Consider the following 20,011-nt stretch of genomic DNA (forward strand, 5'->3'; position numbering starts at 1 on the left):
GCTTTGGGGCTGGTAGCCAGGTTCATTCTGGATATAGAGAATGTCGATCCTGCACCTGTATCATACATTTCCCGTTTCTGCCCAGCAGGTGGATCTCATGGCGGGAGTCTGGCTGTCACCGGATACGAGGAGTCACAAAGGCCTCCTGTTTCCCATTCCCTGAGGGTCTTCACAAGTAATGGAAATCTCCTTCTGGGGTGGATTTGTATGTTATTCGTTAGGTTACAGGCATTAATCCCCCTCCCATCCCTGCCTGGACGGATTTTCCGGATCCGTAGGTGGTAACTTTGCCTGAAATCAATGTACTCGTTTTCAGGGCCTGTTGCACGTCCTACCATGGCCATCGCATGGTGATGCTTTTGTAACGTTTTTCCCCTCCAACGCGTCTGGGGTTCAAATATCTTTTGCCGTTCACATAAAATATGCAGTGGTCATACAGTATGTGGGATTACCTACATTGGATGCCGGTCTTCTAACTTTCAGGGTTTCGGCTGCGACTATATCCACCGCAATACCCTATGGCTGCGTTATGGGAAAGCAGAGGTGCAGACTCCTTCCATGGGGAAGATCTTGTTTGGTCCTGACCTTGACAAGATTGTTGCATCATTGGCAGTATCACTAATGGAGAGATACCGTCTTTGGCTACTCCCACTACATTCGGACTAACTCTGTTAAGTCTTTTTGTCCTCAGGGTCAGCCTAAAGGCCTGTTTTTTCCTAGGCTGTCGGCCTCCACAGGGGCCACCCTATCCAGTACCGAGCAGTCCTGGACTTCCGGACGACCCTTCAGCCTGACTGGACAGGTCTACATCTGGGGGATTCCAGAGTGAGGTACTGATTCTCAACGGCCTCTCATTGCTCAGGCGGCCTCCTCACAGGCGTTGTTACACGGGCCCTTCTTCAGACCCGATCAGGGCCTTACAATCCCAGAAAGCTATACAGTCTTTGCGGTAAGCAGAGCTATTTCGGCCAGCCTCACTATTTAACCGAGGGACTGGTTGTTCTACTTTCTTTCTGGGGCAGTGACCGACTGGTCCTCATTTGCCTATACTCTGTCTCAAATCCCTGAATCAGATTCCAAGGGTACCAGGACTCAGGTGGAATCCTCCATGTTCCATCATCCGACGTGTTCAGGATACGTACCTACGGGTACATACAGAGCTCTCTCATCAGCATGGGTTCAGGTTTGCTGTGCCACAGAAACACTTGTAAGTTTCGGGCTCTGCCTTTTGGGACTGTCCTCAACTCCACCCGGGTTTACCAGCATTATGGATTTTCTGACGGTCACCTGTTCAGTGTATCCGAATGCTCCTTTCTCTGGACGGCCTCCTGCTTTTAGCAGGATCACCAAGGTACTTTACCGCCGGGTCAGGATAACCGTGGCTTTTTCTCGGCACAGATAATTAGTCAACGGAGAAAAAGTCCTCCCTGCATCCCTCACAGGGTTTTCTTCATCTGGGAGCCCTGCTGGATTCTCAGAATCTGAGAATTTTTCTGGCGTAAGACAAGATCTCCACTCTTCAACTTGGAGTGTGCGGGTGTCTACGCAGTCGACATATGTCATTACTCTTTGTGATGCGCGGTCTACCAGAGTGTCTACCTTTTGGTAGGGTGGAATGTGCTCAGTTCCATTCCAGGCCTTGCCATAATTGACTCCTCTCCAGATGGATCGAGTTTTTTCCATCGGATCGCTGTTCGAACGATGATGCTTTCTCCGGAGGCGAGTCGGTCTCTGTCCGGGTGGCTATGGCCATCTCGTCCAGGGTATTCTTTGCTGGTCCGCATTCGTTTCGGGGCAGTTGGACGTCTGTCGCTTCCGCCCTGCCACTTAACTTGTTGGTGCTTTAGGCTGTCTTGGGCCTTCACTCTGGCCTAACCCATATGTCAAGGTAAACCTGAATAGGTTCAGTCCGACAGTGTCACAACAGTGGCTTCCATCTAGGCAACACTGGTAGTAGGGTGGCAATGACAGGAATGTCATACATTCTGACATAGTCCAAGGGTCTTCTCCTGGCCAACTCTGCAGTGTTCATTCCCGGAGCTCTCCATTGGGAAGCGGGCTTCCTCTGCCGTCACGACGTGCATCCCGGGGACTAGTCTCTTCTCCAAGAGAGGTTTCATCTCCTGGTGAGCAGAGGGGGCCTCCCTGAGGTGATTGATCCTCATGGCCTTCTGACTCTATCACACATTACCGGTGTTACAGTCCAGCTCTAGGAGTACTGAAGCTACCTTCACTGACTCTTTGTCAGTGAAGTGGTCCTTCCACTTTGTGTACCTGTGTCCTCCGGTCTCCCTTCTTCCTCAAGGTCTTCGGAAGTTTAATTCGAGACGGAGGGGCTTTCCTTCTGGGGGCTCCAGTTCGTCCCAGACATCACTGGTACTAAGATTTTCGGAGTCTCCTCATCGTTGCTCCATTCCTACTGCTTCACTATCTGGACCTGTTGTCTCAGGGTCCTTGTTTTTTCCTGGACCTGGATCGTTTGTCTTTGACTGCGCCCCTACTGTGGTCCTAGGGCTTCCCTGGCTCTGTCTTCATTGAGATGTTTAGAGCAGATAGGCCAGACTTTGCTGGGATCTGCCACGGACTGTGGCATACATAATTCTTATGGTATCGTACCTGTCGATACGATCCTCTGGTGTCCAGGATTTCCAGATATTCTGGCATTCCTTCCGGCTGGCTTGGGTTTCGCCCTCGGCCTGGCCTTTCTGACAGTGCGGATCTCTACACTGTCGGTATGGTTAAGATATGGAATTGCTCCACTCTGGTATCCAGTTCATCCTTTGGAGTGTTTTCTGGATTATGCCTCCATTTGTCCTCCCTAGGGACTCCTTGGGAGTTAGTAGTGGTTCTTTCTTCCCTCCGGGGACAGTCAATAGAACCACTGGTTGTGATAGCCATTACATGGTCTATTGTTTAAGCTCTCTCTCTCTCAGGGTGTTTATATCAACCAGGAGAGTGTCTGAATTTGGAGCGTTCTCATGTGGCTCCCTCTTCTGGAGGGCGTCATGTCAGGGTGAGAGTAGCTCTCGCCCTGTTTTTCTTCTTAGAGTGGTCTTTAGGCTCCATATTATTCTGGAACTTATGGTACGACCATTCAGTCCCCAGTCCTCTTGGCTGGGGTGGCCTCATTGACTGTGGTCCGGCTTCTTTGGCTTTATGTGATCCATTCAAGTTCCTTATGGAAATCGGACTCCTTATCGGTGGTCTGCGGTTTCTGGTTTTCACAGGAAAGGATGGCCGGCCTATAATGAAATGTTGGCTGGATGGCCTCGTATGTCTTCCTCAGGGGCCTACCCATGGGTAGGCCTTTCTGTTGTTGATGCTTGTTTTTTCTCGGGCCATGTAACCCTCGTGGGCGGCTCGCTGTGGCGCCGCTGCTGTTTTGCCTTACTAGGTGACCACGTGGTCTTCTGTCCACACCTTTTTTAAGGTTCTAGGCATTGGTTTCCTTTGCCTCTCAGGATGCTTCCTTTTTGGCGACGGATTCTCCTCTCAGCACAGGAGCGTCCCCACCCTTGGTTGAACTGCTTTGGGACATCCCCAAGGTCAACCCTGTGGACCCCCTATGGACCCTGAAGTAGAAAACAAGAGATATGGTAAGAACTTACCTTTGTTATCTCTGTTTCTAAGAAGTCCATAGGGTCCACAGGGTGCCCGCCCTGACGCACCAGGCTTCATATGCGCTGTGTTACTGGTCACCGGTTTCCCATCTCCTTTTCTGTGAGTATGGTTCTTGAGTGTTCCAGTTGTGTCTCTCTTTTTCTCTTCTCCTCCGGCCTTTGGCTACTTACAAACTGAGGTGACTCTGGCTGGGGGGCGGGGTTATAGGGAGAGTGGACCCAAGTGCATCCTGGGAGCTAAAAGCTTTAACTGCGTGGTGCCTGGATTTGGTTCCCAACCTATACCCCAAGGTCAACAACCCTGTGGAGCCTATGGACTTCGTAGAAACAGAGATAACAAAGGTAAGTTCTTACCATATCTCTTGTTTTTTTTTACCTTTGGTTACATATCTTCCTTGTTATGTCTATTTCATTTTTAATGTATAAAATAATATACAGAGCATAAACAAAAATAGTAGGTGGCACTTATCAGGAACAGCAAGGGATAGTATATGGACATTTATTAAGAACAAAAATGTGTTCATAAATTTATTTTATTTATTAACAGTTTCTTATGTAGCGCAGCATATTCCGTTGCACTTTACAATTGTAAACATTAATAGAACAAAACTGGGTAATAACAGACAGATATATAGGTAGGAAGGCCCTGCTCGCAAGCTTACAATCTATAGATAACAAATAGACAATCAACACTTTCTAAAACTCCCGGGAGTGGGGTCAAGATAACATCAATATAATCACAATAAAAAGAAAACATATATCAATTAAAATAAAATAATACAAAATAAAGATCTGCAAATATACAGTATGTCAACTAGTGGCAGATAAACATATAAACCACTGTAGGTGGATTTTCACTGTCCAACAAAGTCTATGACAGATAGCAATGTAACATTGTAGCAGTACTCACTGGAGGCATGAGTATCACTGGAAAAATCAACAATTGTAACTCGTAGCTATCGTTGTTTATAAACTCCCAGCCAGAGCTTAATGTTCCAAAATTCCACGGTGTTCCGGTAATACAATTTAAGTTTACCTGTATATATAAGAATAGAAGATATCTCAAAAGCCCAGCTCTCCGGAGTACTCACTATCCACCTGCGTGTAATTCCGCTCCAGCGGGTCTTGCACTGTGTATCCTCCGGCAATGTGAATAATCCTCCCGGTGAAGTTTTTAAGACCTCTCTCCACGAGCCACACCGAACTCCGTTCTGTGATTCTCACACTCCCGCAGGGCTGAGTGGTGTCTCGCGGGGTGCCGACAGCTACAGTTGGATTTCGCGGGGGAGCTCTGCAATGAATCCCAGAGCAAGACAAGGTCTTATCACAAATGGAGTATCTCCGTGTCCTCAACCTGTTTCTCCGCACTTGGGCGGCTTTTTCACGAGGCGGAAATGTTTTGTCAGCCAGCCAGGTCTAGTGCAAAATAGGGCTAGTAATCCATATAACCAGGTGAGTTAAGGTAACCATAATATGGAAGCCACTTTAGCTTAATTACATTGCTCACACATAGTTATCTAAAGCAAATCCACCTATGGTGGGAAATACAATACATAGTAAAAGAATTATATATTAAACCACACATATAAGTATATGTGCAAGTACACATATGCACTTAAACACATATAATATAAAAAGATGTATTCACAAAACTTATATGCAAAAAAAACTTGACGTGTCATACTAAAGAAACAATTATATCAAACCTAACATACTAAAGGTATATGCATGTAGTACTAGTGGGACCATGTATATAGTTTATACAAAAAGTACAACATATAAACATATAGAAAGGGCCATTTAGTGTACCTCGAATAAAAGTGCATAATTACAACTGCAACAATAAGTTATAGACATATTAAATAAATTAAAAATCAATTATCTCATTTAACCCTTGTGGTTTCAAAGATTGCTTCTTTAAAATCCATGCTGCTTCCTGACGGCATAGTGTTCTAAATCTATCACCCCCCTATCGGTGAAGGGGATATGGTCCAGTCCTATTAGCTGCAGGCCTGAGGGGTCCCCATCATGATATTCTGAGAAGTGTCTCGGGACGCTATGGTTTATGCATACTTAGTCTTATTGACCACATGAGAGTATGTCGTACACTTACTATGATTACATTTATAGAAGCCACAGATAGGTTTACCTGTAATTGTACTATGTTTAGAGCCAGGTTTCCGATTATTGGGATTAATAAAAAAGCTAGGTGAAAAGTGACCGTGACAGTATGGGGAGCATGTGGAGTTCCGGATTTTGGTCTCTCCTTTACTTCTAAATATAATATGTCAGCTAATAGGATTACTAATATAGTAAAAAAAAGAATTATAGGTTATTATTTACTGACCCAGTTTTGGCCAATTGTTTGGAGATGAAACCTACAGTTTTATTGAAAAGAGCTAGGAATCTTAGAAACATGCTAGCACCTAGGTTTCCGATTATTGGGATTAATAAAAAAGCTATCAATGTAATCATAGTAAGTGTACGACATACTCTCATGTGGTTAATAAGACTAAGGGTCTCATTCAGACCCGCTCGCGAGCACAGGACGCTCGCAAGCGGGTCGATGGTACCCAAATGCGCATGCGCGCGACGGAGGGAGCTCCGTCGTGCGCATGCGCGAGACCCGGATAGCGTCAGCCAAGCTGTCGCTCCGGGTCTCGCACCAAAGGGGGCGTGCTGTCGATGGTAAGTGACAGCACATCCCCTGTGGTGGGCGTGCCTGGGGCGTGGATGCCAGAAGGAGGCGTTCCCATGGGAATGCCTACCGTCTGGGTCCGGCCCCACTGACATCACTAGTGCTGTCAGTGGGAGTGATTTTGGCTCTGATAGAGCCAAAATCACTCCAGGGCTTGCGGTCACCGAGACCCTACCACAGGGTCTCGTCGCAAGCCCGATGGTCTAGACCATAGCGACCATCATCATGGACGCTCGCATAAGCTGTGGGTGGTCACCCACAGCTATGCGAGCGTCCAAGAGGCCACTCCATTTTTAAGTAGGAGGGCCCTGATTCAGAGCGAGCCTGAGTCTGTGTTCTCGAGTAGTTCCATGAAGGAATTCCAAATCGATTTGTTCATCAATTGCTATTTAAATTTTGTCGTTTATTTGCTGTATTGTCTCTGCAACATGTATTATGTGGGCTGGACTATGAGGAGTTTGAAATGTAGCTTTATGGAGCATAGGAGGAATGTTCAGAATAAATGCATAAACCATAGCGTCCTGATACACTTCTCAGAATATCATGATGGGGACCCCTCAGGCCTGCGGCTAATAGGACTGGAACATATCCCCTTCACCGATAGGGGGGGGGGGGTGATAGATTTAGAACACTATGGCCCTCATTCAGAGCCGTACGCTCTGAGCAGAGCGCACGCTCTGAATGAGGGCCGGGCTCCATTTTCATGGAGCATCCTCCTGGACGCTCGTATAGCTGTGGGTCACCACCCACAGGCTATACGAGCGTGCTTTGTGATGGCCGCGATGGTCGAGACCATCGTAATTGCGAGCCGGAGCCTGCGGTTGAGGTTTTCAACCGCAAGCTCCGGAGTGATTTTGGCTCTATCAGAGCCAAAATCACTCCCACTGACATCACTAGTGATGTCAGTGGGCCGGCTTCTGACGGGAGGCGTTCCCGTGTGAACGCCCCCGTCAGGGAGGCACGCCCCCGGCACGCCCACCAAAGGGGGCGTGCTGTCAATCAACATTGACAGCACGCCCCCTTTGATCGGACACAACGAGCGAAGGACTTTCCTTCGCTCGTCGCGTCTGGCACATGCGCACGACGGAGCTCCCTCCGTCGTGCGCATGCTCAGTCCATAACATCGACCCACTTGCGAGCGGACAGCCGCTCGCGAGTGGGTCTGAATCAGGCCCTATGTCGTCAGGAAGCAGCATGGATTTTAAAGATGCAATCTTTGAAACCACAAGGGTTAAATGAGACAATTGATTTGGAATTTATTTAATATGTCTATAACTTATGGTTGCAGTTGTAATTATGCACTTTTATTCGAGGTACACTACGTGGCCCTTTCTATATGTTTATATGTTATATGTGGTACTTTTTGTATAAACTATATACATGGTCCCACTAGTACTACATGCATATACCTTTAGTATGTTAGGTTTGATATAATTGTTTCTTTAGTATGACACGTCAAGTTTTTTTGCATATAAGTTTTGTGAATACATCTTTTTATATTATATGTGTTTAAGTGCATATGTGTACTTGCACATATACTTATATGTGTGGTTTAATATATAATTCTTTTACTATGTATTGTATTTCCCACCATAGGTGGATTTGCTTTAGATAACTATGTGTGAGCAATGTAATTAAGCTAAAGTGGCTTCCATAATATGGTAACCTTAACTCACCTGGTTATACTGATTACTAGCCCTATTTAGCCCTAGACCTAGCTGGCTGACAAAATATTTCCGCCTCTTAAAAAAGCCGCCCAAGTGCGGAGAAATTCGTTGAGGACACGGAGATACTCCATTTGTGATAAGACCTTGTCTTGCTCTGGGATTCATTGCAGAGCTCCCCCGCGAAATCCAACTGTAGCTATCGGCCCCCCGCGAGACACCACTCAGCCCTGCTGGAGTGTGTGACTCACAGAACGGAGTTCGGTGTGGCTCGTGGAGAGAGAGGCCTTAAACACTTCGCCGGGAGGATTATTCACATTGCCGGAGAATACACAGTGTGAGACCCGCTGGAGCAGAATTACACGCAGGTGGATAGTGAGTACTCCGGAGAGCTGGGCTATTGAGATATCTTCTATTCTTATATATCCAGATAAACTTAAATTGTATTACCGGAACACCGTGGAATACTGGAACATTAAGCTCTGGCTGGGAGCTTATAAACAAAGATAGCTACCAGTTACAATTGATGCTTTTTCCAGTGATACTCATGCCTCCAGTGAGTACAGCTACAATGTTGCATAGACTTTGTTGGACAGTGATAATCCACCTACAGTGGTTTATATTTATTTGATAGCTATCTGCCACTAGTTGATAAATATTTGCAGATCTTTATTCTGTATTATTTTATTTTATTTGATATATATTTTCTTTTTATTGTGATTATATTGATGTATTCGTGACCCCACTCCCGTGTGTTTTAGAAAGTGTTGATTGTCTATTTGTTATTTATGAACAACACCTTTTGTTCTTAATAAATTTCCATATACTAGCCCTGGCTGTGTCTGGTGAGCGCCACCTACTATTTTTGTTTATTCTCTGTTTAGTGTTAGAGGTGTGACAAAGCCTCTTGTAGGTGTGCAGCATTGAATACCAGCAGCGGCATTAGATCTTTACACCCTTACTGGCGCCTAGGCTATTATCTTGCTTTGTAAAATAATATACATCCTACTGTATTTTATGTTAGAACATAGAATTGTATATGTGCATAATTTGGCTGCCCACTCCACCATACAATCTAGTAGTACATTCTTGGGACTCAGAGACTTGCCCAAGGTTACAAGCCAACCCTAGGTTTTGTCCAAGGTCATCAAAAGTTTTTCAGTGTTATTGAGTTTTTTTTTTATGTCGACTTAAAATAGACTGTATAAATCAATGGCCAAATCTTTCATTTATAAACATTCGATTTTGAAATTGATTTTGAAAATTGAAGGCGCTGTGGGTTGGTTTTCATGAGTGCAAAAAATTGTCAATTTGGACTGCACTTCAAAATCACCTGCAAAATCAACAAACACTTATTTATTATATTGGCCAAAACATACCACATGCACTGTAAGTCTCAGAAACTCATTATAAAATGGCTGGCACACACCCAAGCAAATTGAAAGGGTGTTTTGTGGTGAGAGAGAAGGGGTGTTTAGCAGGAGAGTGTTGATTGCATATAGGTACTTAAAAAGTGATTTTTGAGACTTTTGTCATGTCAATTTCTGTATTTTTATTGTCATTTTGAAGTTTGTCCTATATTTTGTCTTTTCTAATTTTTATGTTTAATATTTGTCAGTGTTTGTTTGTGTGTACCTGGCGAGTATGTGTGCTTAAGTTTTGTGTTAGGTTTTAAGTGTAGTTTGTGTATTTATTTTTATATTTGTTATGGAGGCTGCCAGGAATAGGACAGGACAGGATAGGGAGGTGGAGGAGCAGGATCCAGCTGGTGAGGATAGTGTGATGGAGGAGGGAGAGGGCCAGGACTCCCATTCAGGGGAGGAGCCTCAACCTGGTAAAACTAAATCTGGCTGCAATGTCAGTTTTAACTTTGAGGAGAATTATTATATTATTTGGTCGCTGGGCCCAACACACATCGGCAAGAGGAAAGCGGGCCATGTGGCAAGTGGCAGACAGCAGCTGATGTGGTGAATTATATTGGACATTTAAAGTGCCAGTGTGTGAAGCGTTTTCAGACATCTGATGCCGTGTCAAATCCAAGATGGGCCTAGAAATGTGCTCTACACGCAGCATCGGAGGAGGGTCACTTGTGTAGGTGGATTATAATGTTATGAGGAACTGGTCAAGGGAATTATGCCGCAGGAATTGGTGTCAGGAGTTAACGGGCAGTCACAGTGTACCACATGCTTGTGTCTCCTTTTATAGGCATCATAATTTAGTTCCTACCAATGCAGTTGAAAGGTGTTTAGATGCTAAAAATCATCTGTTTTTTTATATTATATTTATTTGGGGATTTTTCTGTTGATTTTGAAGTAGATTTTAAGTTGATTTTCAATCTGTTAGTAAATGAGAGAATCCAATAGTGATCTATGTGCAAATATCGATATTTGGTGAATTTCGGTCGGGATTCGGTTTTGGTCTATTTTGCCTTTTGTAAATCCCCTATTTCAAAATCACACAGCAAATCACATATAAATACACCAAAAAGCCTCCTGATGTTGATACTGGTGTCTACACACAGATATGTACAATAGTCTCATTTTTCAGTCTACAAGTTGGTTAGGAACCTCTTACATCATTGAGCCACTGGCGAATTGATAGACTACATTTTCCCAAATACTTAAAAAGCTGTGCAGTTGGCAGGTATATATATGTATATATATATATATATATATATATATATTTATCTATATATATATATTATTTTATTTTTTTTTTCTTTTCACTCTTAGAAGGAGATTAACTTCTTCCCTTTGCCCTCCAGGTTATATAAAAACATTGCAGCAGACAGATGCTTGCCACACTCAAGGAACAAATCACTCAGACACAAGGGCTGCTAATCATCGTTTCTGTGCAATTTGCGACTAGCTGGGTACACACTGACAGTTATATTGGCCCATCTATTGATCGGCGAATATATCTAGTGCCCGTCGTCCAGTGTGTACCAGCGATATGTCTGTGAACGACGTTGTTCACAGACATATCGCATTGGCTGTGCTGCCCTTCCGATGACGGATATATCTGCAGACCGCCCCTAGACATGCAGCAGAGGCTGCGGGGAGGGGAGTGGGGACACGCCCCCCCGGCCAGCGGGACCCGCCTGCAGAAGCAGATGATGGTCATTCCGTGTTTACGAATGACCATCATCTGCAGATATAACTGTGCAGTGTGTACCCACCTTTAGAAGCACATTCAAGCGAAAAATTAGCTTGGCGCAAGCTGATTCACTTAGTGTGAGTTGATGGACGGGTGGGCGTGCCGGGAGATAGGACAGAGCACAGATAATTATTATGTAGTTGTTGACCCTACCAGCCACTATCAGTCAGGTCCTCGTGACTCTCCTGGGAACTTCCATGAGAGGCTTGTCCGCAAAGATGATGCAGGAGGCTAAGGCAAATAAGGCTTGTATATTGGTTAATGGAGGTTCATGAGAAGTTGTAAGAACTTGGAAAAAAAACATTTTTACACACAACATCTTAATTATGTAGATAGCGCCACTGAAATAATTGTAACAAAAAAAATATCTTGGCTAATTGATTGTTAAATTGGAGTTAGGACTGACTTCTTGTAACTGAATTTTAAATTGTGGGATTTTAGGTCATTCACCCTCTGCCGGAGACTATTTTTATCCTCATTTATGTTCAATTTGTAAAAGTATGTGCTGGTTCCAATACAGTCAATTAGCCAAGCTATATGAAATTATACAGTGCTTCGATGCAAATGAAAGATATTTACGTGAATTTCAAAGTGAACCAAATGAACAGTAACATATACAAAGGTTGAAGTTTCCGTCCCTATTACCCGATGTTTTAGATATGTTGTTTAAATGTCACTGTTGGATGTACATTTAAATGTAAATGCGGTTTTCTTTGACATTTTTCAACCTAAGCCCCAGATTTTCTAATGAGCAAATAAGGTCATTTATGAATGAATCACTGCTATGTGATTGCAGAGATTGTAGACATACTATTGTACTTGGTTAACCATAGAATCTATTTAATTACATTATAGCGCAACTTAAAAATTATTAACAGTGACGTCATATTTAATTATTTTTTTTCAAGCAGTTTCATTTTTTGGTTTTGTAAATTTTACTAACAGACAAATGCTGCCGTCTGTATAAATGTATTGTTCTTGTGCCACTTTGTGAATAGCTTATAGAAGAGCCTTTATTTGTATGCAGTATGTTACTTTAGTCCTTTAAACTGTGGCTGTCAATCCCCTTGGCAAAACGCAGTAACCATGCAAGTAAGGCTTGCCCACACCACAGCTTTAAAAGTCAACTCAGGCAGAATGTGACAGTTTCTCAGTGTCTTAACCTCCTAATTAACACACATAAGAGATGATGAGGCTGTCTCGTAGGCACTTATCAGGGATTTTGTTTTGCTTGCCTCAGGCACGCGAAACCAAATCCGTGATAAGAAGTCATTTATCCCCCGATTTGCGGCAGTGAAATTACATAGGTCCTATGTGTTTTCGTGAGAAAAACAGAAAATTTTTGGAGGTAAAAAAGGAGGTTTAATTGGATACCACGAAAAAAACAAATCTGCGAAAAAGACCTGAAAATAGGCAGGAAAACAAAAATTGCGACTGAAAATTTTCACTGCTAATTGGTTACCATGTCCTGATCATACAAGCTCACAACCGATGGGTAGGAAATGGTTCACACTAATAGGAGCCCACCTAATAGGAGCCCGCCTATCTCAATAACGATTACTTACACGGCTTAAAGTGCAAATCTAACCTAAACTGTAACAGTAGCAACCAATTAGACATTTGCTTTGTGATAATTTTCTGTACACAAATAAAAGCAAATTGCTGGTTGGTTGCTTTTGAATGTTGAACCATTGAGCAATGTTAGTAAGTCCTCTGTCTCCAGTGTAGAAAGGCAGAAAGTTATATCTTATTATCATTGGTATTAAGTCAGAGCAGACACCACCATAGTGCTCACATGTGAACTGTGATGGGAAATATTATGAGACATAAGGATTAATATCACTATGGAGAGAATGAAAAGTAAGAATTTGCTATGTAGCGTTGTGGCTGTCTGATAGTTGCATCACGTGTATATTTGTTAACAGAGGTAATTCAAATCATTATTATGTAGAAATATATATATTTTTGACGGGTTGGGTATGAAATACTGGCAGTCGGGACACCAGCTGTCAAAATACCGACAGCGGCATCCCGATGCTAGGTATCCCGACAGGTGTTAGGTAAGTATCCTAACGCTCTCCCTTTAACCCTCTAACCCTTCCATTTCTGCATCATAACCCTCCCTACTATGAACCCTAACCCTCCCCATTAGTGCCTAAACCTAACCCTCCCCCCCTTGGTACCTGAACCTAACTCTCCCCCCTTAGTGCCTAAACCTGACCCCCCTGTCCATAGCCTAACCACCCAACCGGCCCCGCTATACTTACGATTGGGTTGTCGGGATTCCGGCGTCCGCATCGCTACTTCTGTCGGGATTCCTGCGCTGGTCTTCTGGCTGGAAGTGGGGATTCCGGGGCCGGAATTTCGGGAGCTGTAGGTAACCCATCTTTGACATAAAGAGCCTGTTTTGGAGCCGCATACAAGTTCGAACACCTTTAGCGATTTTTAGCAAGCTATAAAGGCAATTCTGTGAACTTAGAATTGAGTAGGAGTCGCACACGCCTCAGCCCGCAGCTGCTGAATGGGTTCTTACTGGGTGGAAATGGGGCATTCACATGTAAGAGAAGCATTCCGTTAATGTGTCATGGTCCTGCAGCCTAAGGGGATGCCAAATTCCGCTACATCTCCTACACCCGATGTAACTGCAGATGTAACTGCCAATTATAGTCATGACCGCTGCATTCCGTTCACATTCTGTTCTTAGCGGGCGTCCTTCATTTGCACAATTAATGTTGATATTTGTTATATTTCAAAGGGAGTAACACCCTGAGAAGTTATTTTTGCAGCTGGATAAGCAGTCCTATCTACTGCACAGTAACCGTTTGGATCAAAAGACAATTACAGTATAAATAATTTGTAGTGTTGAGAGGGTTTGAAACGTCCTCCTGTATTAAAAGCAGCACGTGGCTACTCCCAAACAATAACGGGAACAGTACAGATTGTCCATGTGTTGTACTGGTCTGTACCAAACTCTTTGAGCTGATACTGCATTAATAGCCATTCGCTGACCTACTGTAGTTCACTATGTGTAAGTGACTCGAAATAACCCCAAACCGCTAGTCGACTATTATAACTGTCTTTTATCACCGTTCAAAATCAGCATCTTATTATTGGTGCATTTGGGGCCGATATCTTAAGACACCTTTGTTAAGCAGGGTTACAGTTATATGTGGTGGCAGCAGAAAGATTTTATATATAATTTGTACAGAGAACAAGGTACTATGGAGACAAATAAGGATTTTATTAGGATGCTTGAAGTCAGTTTATCATTTCAACTGCTAAACATAGGGAAGTTTATAGCAATATCTCTGTTTAATGTATTTTTTTTTATTTCGAATTTTATAAAATGTAACAAAAGAGTTTTAGCAACAGTATAACAATAGCCAGACAAGGTCATCCTACTATTGCCGAATTGAACGTTGATGCATCACATAGCATTGCATTGCAGACGTTTTGTTAGCACAGAGGCAAATTGCATTTTAACTAGGCCAGTTAATAACATACATAAACTTTAAACTATTCTGAATATTCTATGGTTCTCATTTAATTGAGTTAAAAAAGCAAATTGATCTGTTTAGTATCATTTGCATTCTGTTATTGTGAAGTTTTATGCTTCATTATGCATTCATGATGTACAATACATCATTTTGTTTGGGCATTTATATTCCAAATCTCTGTATAGGCAAAGTAGTTTAATAAGTAATTAACCTTATAGATAAAGCCACACTTGCTGCTCTGCTATTGTTGGGAGAAGAGGAATACAGTAATTTCACTTCTGCTATAGAATTCAGTGGACAGACAACCGAGACGCAATGAAAGCCACTAAATCTAATGAAACTGTAAATTAAATGCATCTGTTTTATTACAGGCTAAGGTGTTTAAAAAAACTTGCAATAGATATTTTTTATCTAATTAATGCTGATTTTCAGGGATCTTTGCTATAATTTGAGTTTATATTCTCTGTAGTGTGTACGGACCAGTGAACTAACCAAGCTGCATTATGGGAAAACGCCACCAGTGCTTTTATGGGCATACATGGGAAGCTATTAGCAGCAGGTCGTCTTCTATTTGACTTTGTTATACTTGTTTTTCTATGTTTCTTTTCTAAGAAATTACAGTTGTGCCCTCAATCACCAAGCCTAAATACGCCACGCGGTGCGAGTGATCCACACCGATTGGTGCAAAGTAGCGACTTTTACTTTAAATTTGTGTCTTATTCGCACCCGCAGACACAGCGGAACACCACTCAACCTGTACCAGAGACGCCGGGCTGCGACTTTAACCGCACAGGAATTACGTTTTAAAAATGCACAAAGTCGCAGATGAAGCGCAGCGGAACTCGCTGACGCTGCATCGTAGCACTTCGCATACAGATTTGGCGCGCACAGATGCGTCAGTGTCGCACATCAAATTAATCAGTGCGATCTCATTAAGCTGTTTTGTTGCACGGGACCTGGTGTGCTCAGAAGGGCTGTTTGGCACGACTGCAGTATACTGTATGAGGACACATCTATAAGTTATATACATCATTATGGAATATACTAACAAGTTAGCACACAAAATTAAAAATCTTCTTTATTTCATAATTTTATGGTTAATATGTGAAATAAGTTATAGTAGGTGCTTAAACTGAACTTAAATTTTAACAGTAAATGAATAAATTTGAACAGGGTGGACTCTTCAGAGTATGTTTTGAGAGCATCATTTTTATAGCTGGTTTTGGTATGGGATACCAACCTTCCGACAGGGTTAGGATATCGACACCTGTCGATAAGTACTCTAACCCTAACCCTCCCTCCCTGCAGCCTACACCTAACCCAACCCCCAGCCAGCCTAAACCTAACCCCCCCCCCCCCAGCAGCCTAAAACTAACCCTCCCCCTAGTGCCTAACCATAACCCAAATACTTACCATAGGATGCTGGCGCCCCGACATCCAGACAGCCAGAATTAAAACTACATCCCTTATAGCACCTGTAACGCAGACCCCTTAAGCAAAATTGTGTTCACATACAAAATAGCCATTAAAGGACCAACCATATAAAACACCAGGTATTGAAAACCCCAAATGGTACTTGCTTCTCAATATAACCATATAGTTTTCGGAAATTACAGTATAAGGATGATTTAAAAAGAGAATCTAGATCATTTAATAAGTATATTTATCAATAACTAATGTTGTATAATTCAGACACCAAAGCTGAAATTGTGTATTAAACATATTTTCAAAGACGTTTACAAAAAAATATTATTGACTGATAAACTCTACAGGTCTGATTCAGAGATGGCGCGGGATGGCGTTGTTTACACTGTATGAGCAATTACCGTAATCTACACATGCATCTGAGTCACACTGCGCATGCGCTAGGTTTCATTATCGTTGCTGCTCGCGGAGAGGATTTATTTGTGAAATGATTGACAGGCAGGATTCGTTTGTGGGCGGCAACGGGGAGGTGGCAACCCAAATGCAGGCCTGACGCAACCATTTTCAGGGTGTCACAGCCTGCATCTGCGATACTATACGCAATTAAAACGGCCCCGGTGACTCTGTTTCCACGGCCATTCTGCTCAACCATTGGGTTACTCAGAAGGCCGATTATCGACTCTTCAATGGATGCTCCATCTTTGTACGAAGTCGCTTGGATTTGCGAAGCCACAGGTGGGGACGTCTCGGTATAAATCCTGGCAGCTGTGGCATTTGCATATTTTCACACAGCCGCTGTGTACAAATTTGCAGATGCGGCGGCATTAGCGTACATCTCTGAATCAGGCCCTGTGTCCAAGTTCTAGAACCAAAGATTGTCCTGAGTGTGTAGACCCCTTCTGCGTGTGGTAGCACATACGTGTTCACACACTGACTTGACCGCAATGAGAATACTGTAGTGTTTTAAAGAATTTGCATGTAGGATGGAATCATTACTTGGAGACTACTGTTGGAGGATTCTTTTTATAGAATAGGTGGTTTTCTTTGGGGTACAATTTTTTGGGTTTATTTCTGTTTGAAGTACTTTGGTTAGTCCGCCTTCCTCGTCTTTGGGGAATTGTGGCTGTCGGTAGACTGATGATAGTTAAAAGGTATACATTTATATTTTTCTCTTTAATTATACACCCAAGGAGGGAGGGGTTGGTTGCTTTCACAGATGCAGAACCTTATTGAGATCTCCTGGTGGGCTCCCAGATTTTTTCACATGATCCTCCTCTTCTCCCTTCCCTGTGTATGGTAACCAACTATTTCATTAATGGATCGTGGTCCAAGTACTTGGGACTATACCCCCATTTCCTGTTGCATATACCTGCTAATGTCTAATATAGCTGCTTGCTGTCGGCAACATAAAGGTGGAGAGTGGAGTACACCACATATCATAGTAACTGTACTGGGGCAAATTGAAACATTAGTGCATGAAATAATGACAGATTTAAATTTTGGTTTTTGGATCCCCTATATTCGTCCACATTGTTTTCGCAAAATGTAAATGCATTAATTTTAATTACTGTTAAAACCAGTTCTATTGAGGAACTTTATTTAGCTAGTCAGAAGTTCTTCCATAATGGATCAACTAGTATTTTAGTATTATTGAATCTCTTCCTGTGGTTAATAATTCAGTTAACCAGCAGTAATGTCATATTTCAGTCATATATCAATATCACACAGTGCTTCCCAATACAATTCAAATATATACTATGCACTATTTTGTGGGAACCTGGTTTATGGTTGTCTATATTTACCCTGGGTTTCGTCATTTGTGTCCTAAACGCCAGTGAATTTGCTAGATGTGTGTAGTTATGTATATATCTCCTGGCCTTCAACTTCTTATAACGTTTGTTATCATTATGATTTTTTTGTATCTGATAAACACGTTCCTTAATACTTTTGTTCCAAGTATATGATAGCATTGGATACTGATGCCGCAGAGTATGGAGGACATCAAAGGCTTAATCACCGGACAGAATTCTTTACTGAGAATGTCCCTTTTAATAATCGGCCATATTCAATTTTGGTAAGTATGACTTTACTGTAAATAAAATGGTGGCTCAGAGGAGGATAATGTTTAATGAAAGAAGATATTGTATGTAAATATTTCTAAAAGTCGTATAGATCTGGTCAGAATAATAATTCCTACATTATGTTGGCAAAGTAATGTTGCACTGCTGGGTCTATGTTTGACAGTCTTTCTATGCTAGCTAATATGTTCATCCAAAAACATCAAATTGCTAAATAAGGACACTGACCAAAAAGTAATTGCACTGCTACAAATAACCTGTCTCCTACATTCTGCTATATATTAAATTAACAACTTATTAATTTTTCTTTACAAATTTTATTTGAAAATTAGATTTTTAATATAATTAGGTTAAAACATATATTTTTTAATATAATTAAGATTATTATATTTTTTTATAAAAAATATGCCCCCCCCCCCATGTACATAGACCTTCCATTGTAAAATTAACTCCCACCCCCCATTGGCAATAGACCCCCTAGAGTGGTAATATATCCCATTAACATCACCCCCCACCTACTTAGGCCCATATTCAATTGCCGGCGAAAAGATCGAATTCGCGAAAAAATATTGCGGATGACGTCATTTCGCCAGGTGGAAAGTTTCCGCCATATTCAATTCCAAAAACTTTTCGCGTACACGGAAAGTCAATGCAATGTAATCGGCGGAAAAGTTTCGCCTATGAATAGCAGGCAGAAAAAGTGCAGAATTGCGGTTTTGGGGTGCAAACTTCGGGAAATTTCCCTGCACCCTTGGGACAGTCCCACAAAGTTAAACTGTGTCAAAAAATATTTAAAAATTACCTTAGAACACCCAAAAAAAGTACTTTCATTTGTGAGGCGAAAAAGTGCAAAGTTGGGGGACAAACTTAAAAACTAGCGAAATAGGCTTCAGGGGGGTCCCCAAGTATGGGGCAGGTGTTTTTATGATTGCAGGTGCTTGCGGCAGGTGGATTTTTTTACGTGATTTAAAACGTCACTTTAGCAAAAAAACTGCTTAATGCTATTCTTCACCACTTGTGTTAATGCGCTAATTGGCAGCAATTTTCACAACTTAAGTACCCCAAATACCTTCATTAGGGCTAACTGGGGGCATTTATAGTGATCCCCAATGTTAGTGCTTCTTTTGGGGTGGTGTTAGGCTGAGTTACCCATTTTTGACAGGACTTTTCGCCTCTTTCAGTTTCGCTGGGTGCCGTTTTCACGTCCTTTCTAATTGAATACGGTGAATAGCGGGAGCGCGCCCGATACTTTTCCGCATACAGAACCAGCGATGTAGGCGAAAACCTCGCCATGCGGGTGCGAAACGAATTGAATACTGCCCTAAGTGGTAAAAGATACCCTGTTTTATAACCCCATCACTCACCGCTACATCACTGCCTAATGCCCCATGGAGCCAGAGGAAATATGTTCTCCACATGTGCATTATTAAAATCCAAGAGACGCAGCGGGGCGGCACGGTCACATGGGTCACAACTCTGCCAGGGCAGAAATTAAAGGAATGTGGGTTTTTTTTCAATGAAGTTAACATTAAAATAATCAGAAATACACTCTATACATTGTTAATGTGGTAAATGACTATACTAGCTGCAAACGTCTGTTTTTTAAAGGAATATCTACATAGGTGTATAGAGGCCCATTTCCAGCAACCACCACTCCAGTGTTCTAATGGTACATTGTGTTTGCTAACCGCGTTAAAGACTAATGAATGATTACAAAACCCTTGTGCAATTATATTAGCTAATCTGAAAATGGGTTTGCTCGTTAGAGAAGCTTTAAAACTGGCCTTCCTTTGAGCTAGTTGAGTATCTGAAGCATCACATTTGTGGGTTCGATTATACTCTCCAAATGGCCAGAAAAATAGAACTTTAATGT

At 42.4% G+C, this 20,011-nt stretch overlaps 1 protein-coding gene across 2 annotated transcripts in view; it reads left to right on the forward strand.

The window, feature by feature from the left end:
* Positions 1-20,011, forward strand: part of GBE1 (1,4-alpha-glucan branching enzyme 1) — a 198,009-nt gene that overhangs the window by 173,525 nt on the left and 4,473 nt on the right. For both annotated transcript variants that reach the window (XM_088442724.1, XM_088442725.1), the window contains exon 16: positions 18,015-18,134. In XM_088442724.1, the coding sequence (XP_088298850.1) occupies positions 18,015-18,134 (120 nt within the window). The remainder of the gene's footprint in view (positions 1-18,014; positions 18,135-20,011) is intronic.

This window comes from Taudactylus pleione, unplaced genomic scaffold (genome assembly GCF_031769625.1).
Source record: "Taudactylus pleione unplaced genomic scaffold, aTauple2 ptg000316l, whole genome shotgun sequence".
Lineage (NCBI taxonomy): Eukaryota > Metazoa > Chordata > Amphibia > Anura > Myobatrachidae > Taudactylus > Taudactylus pleione.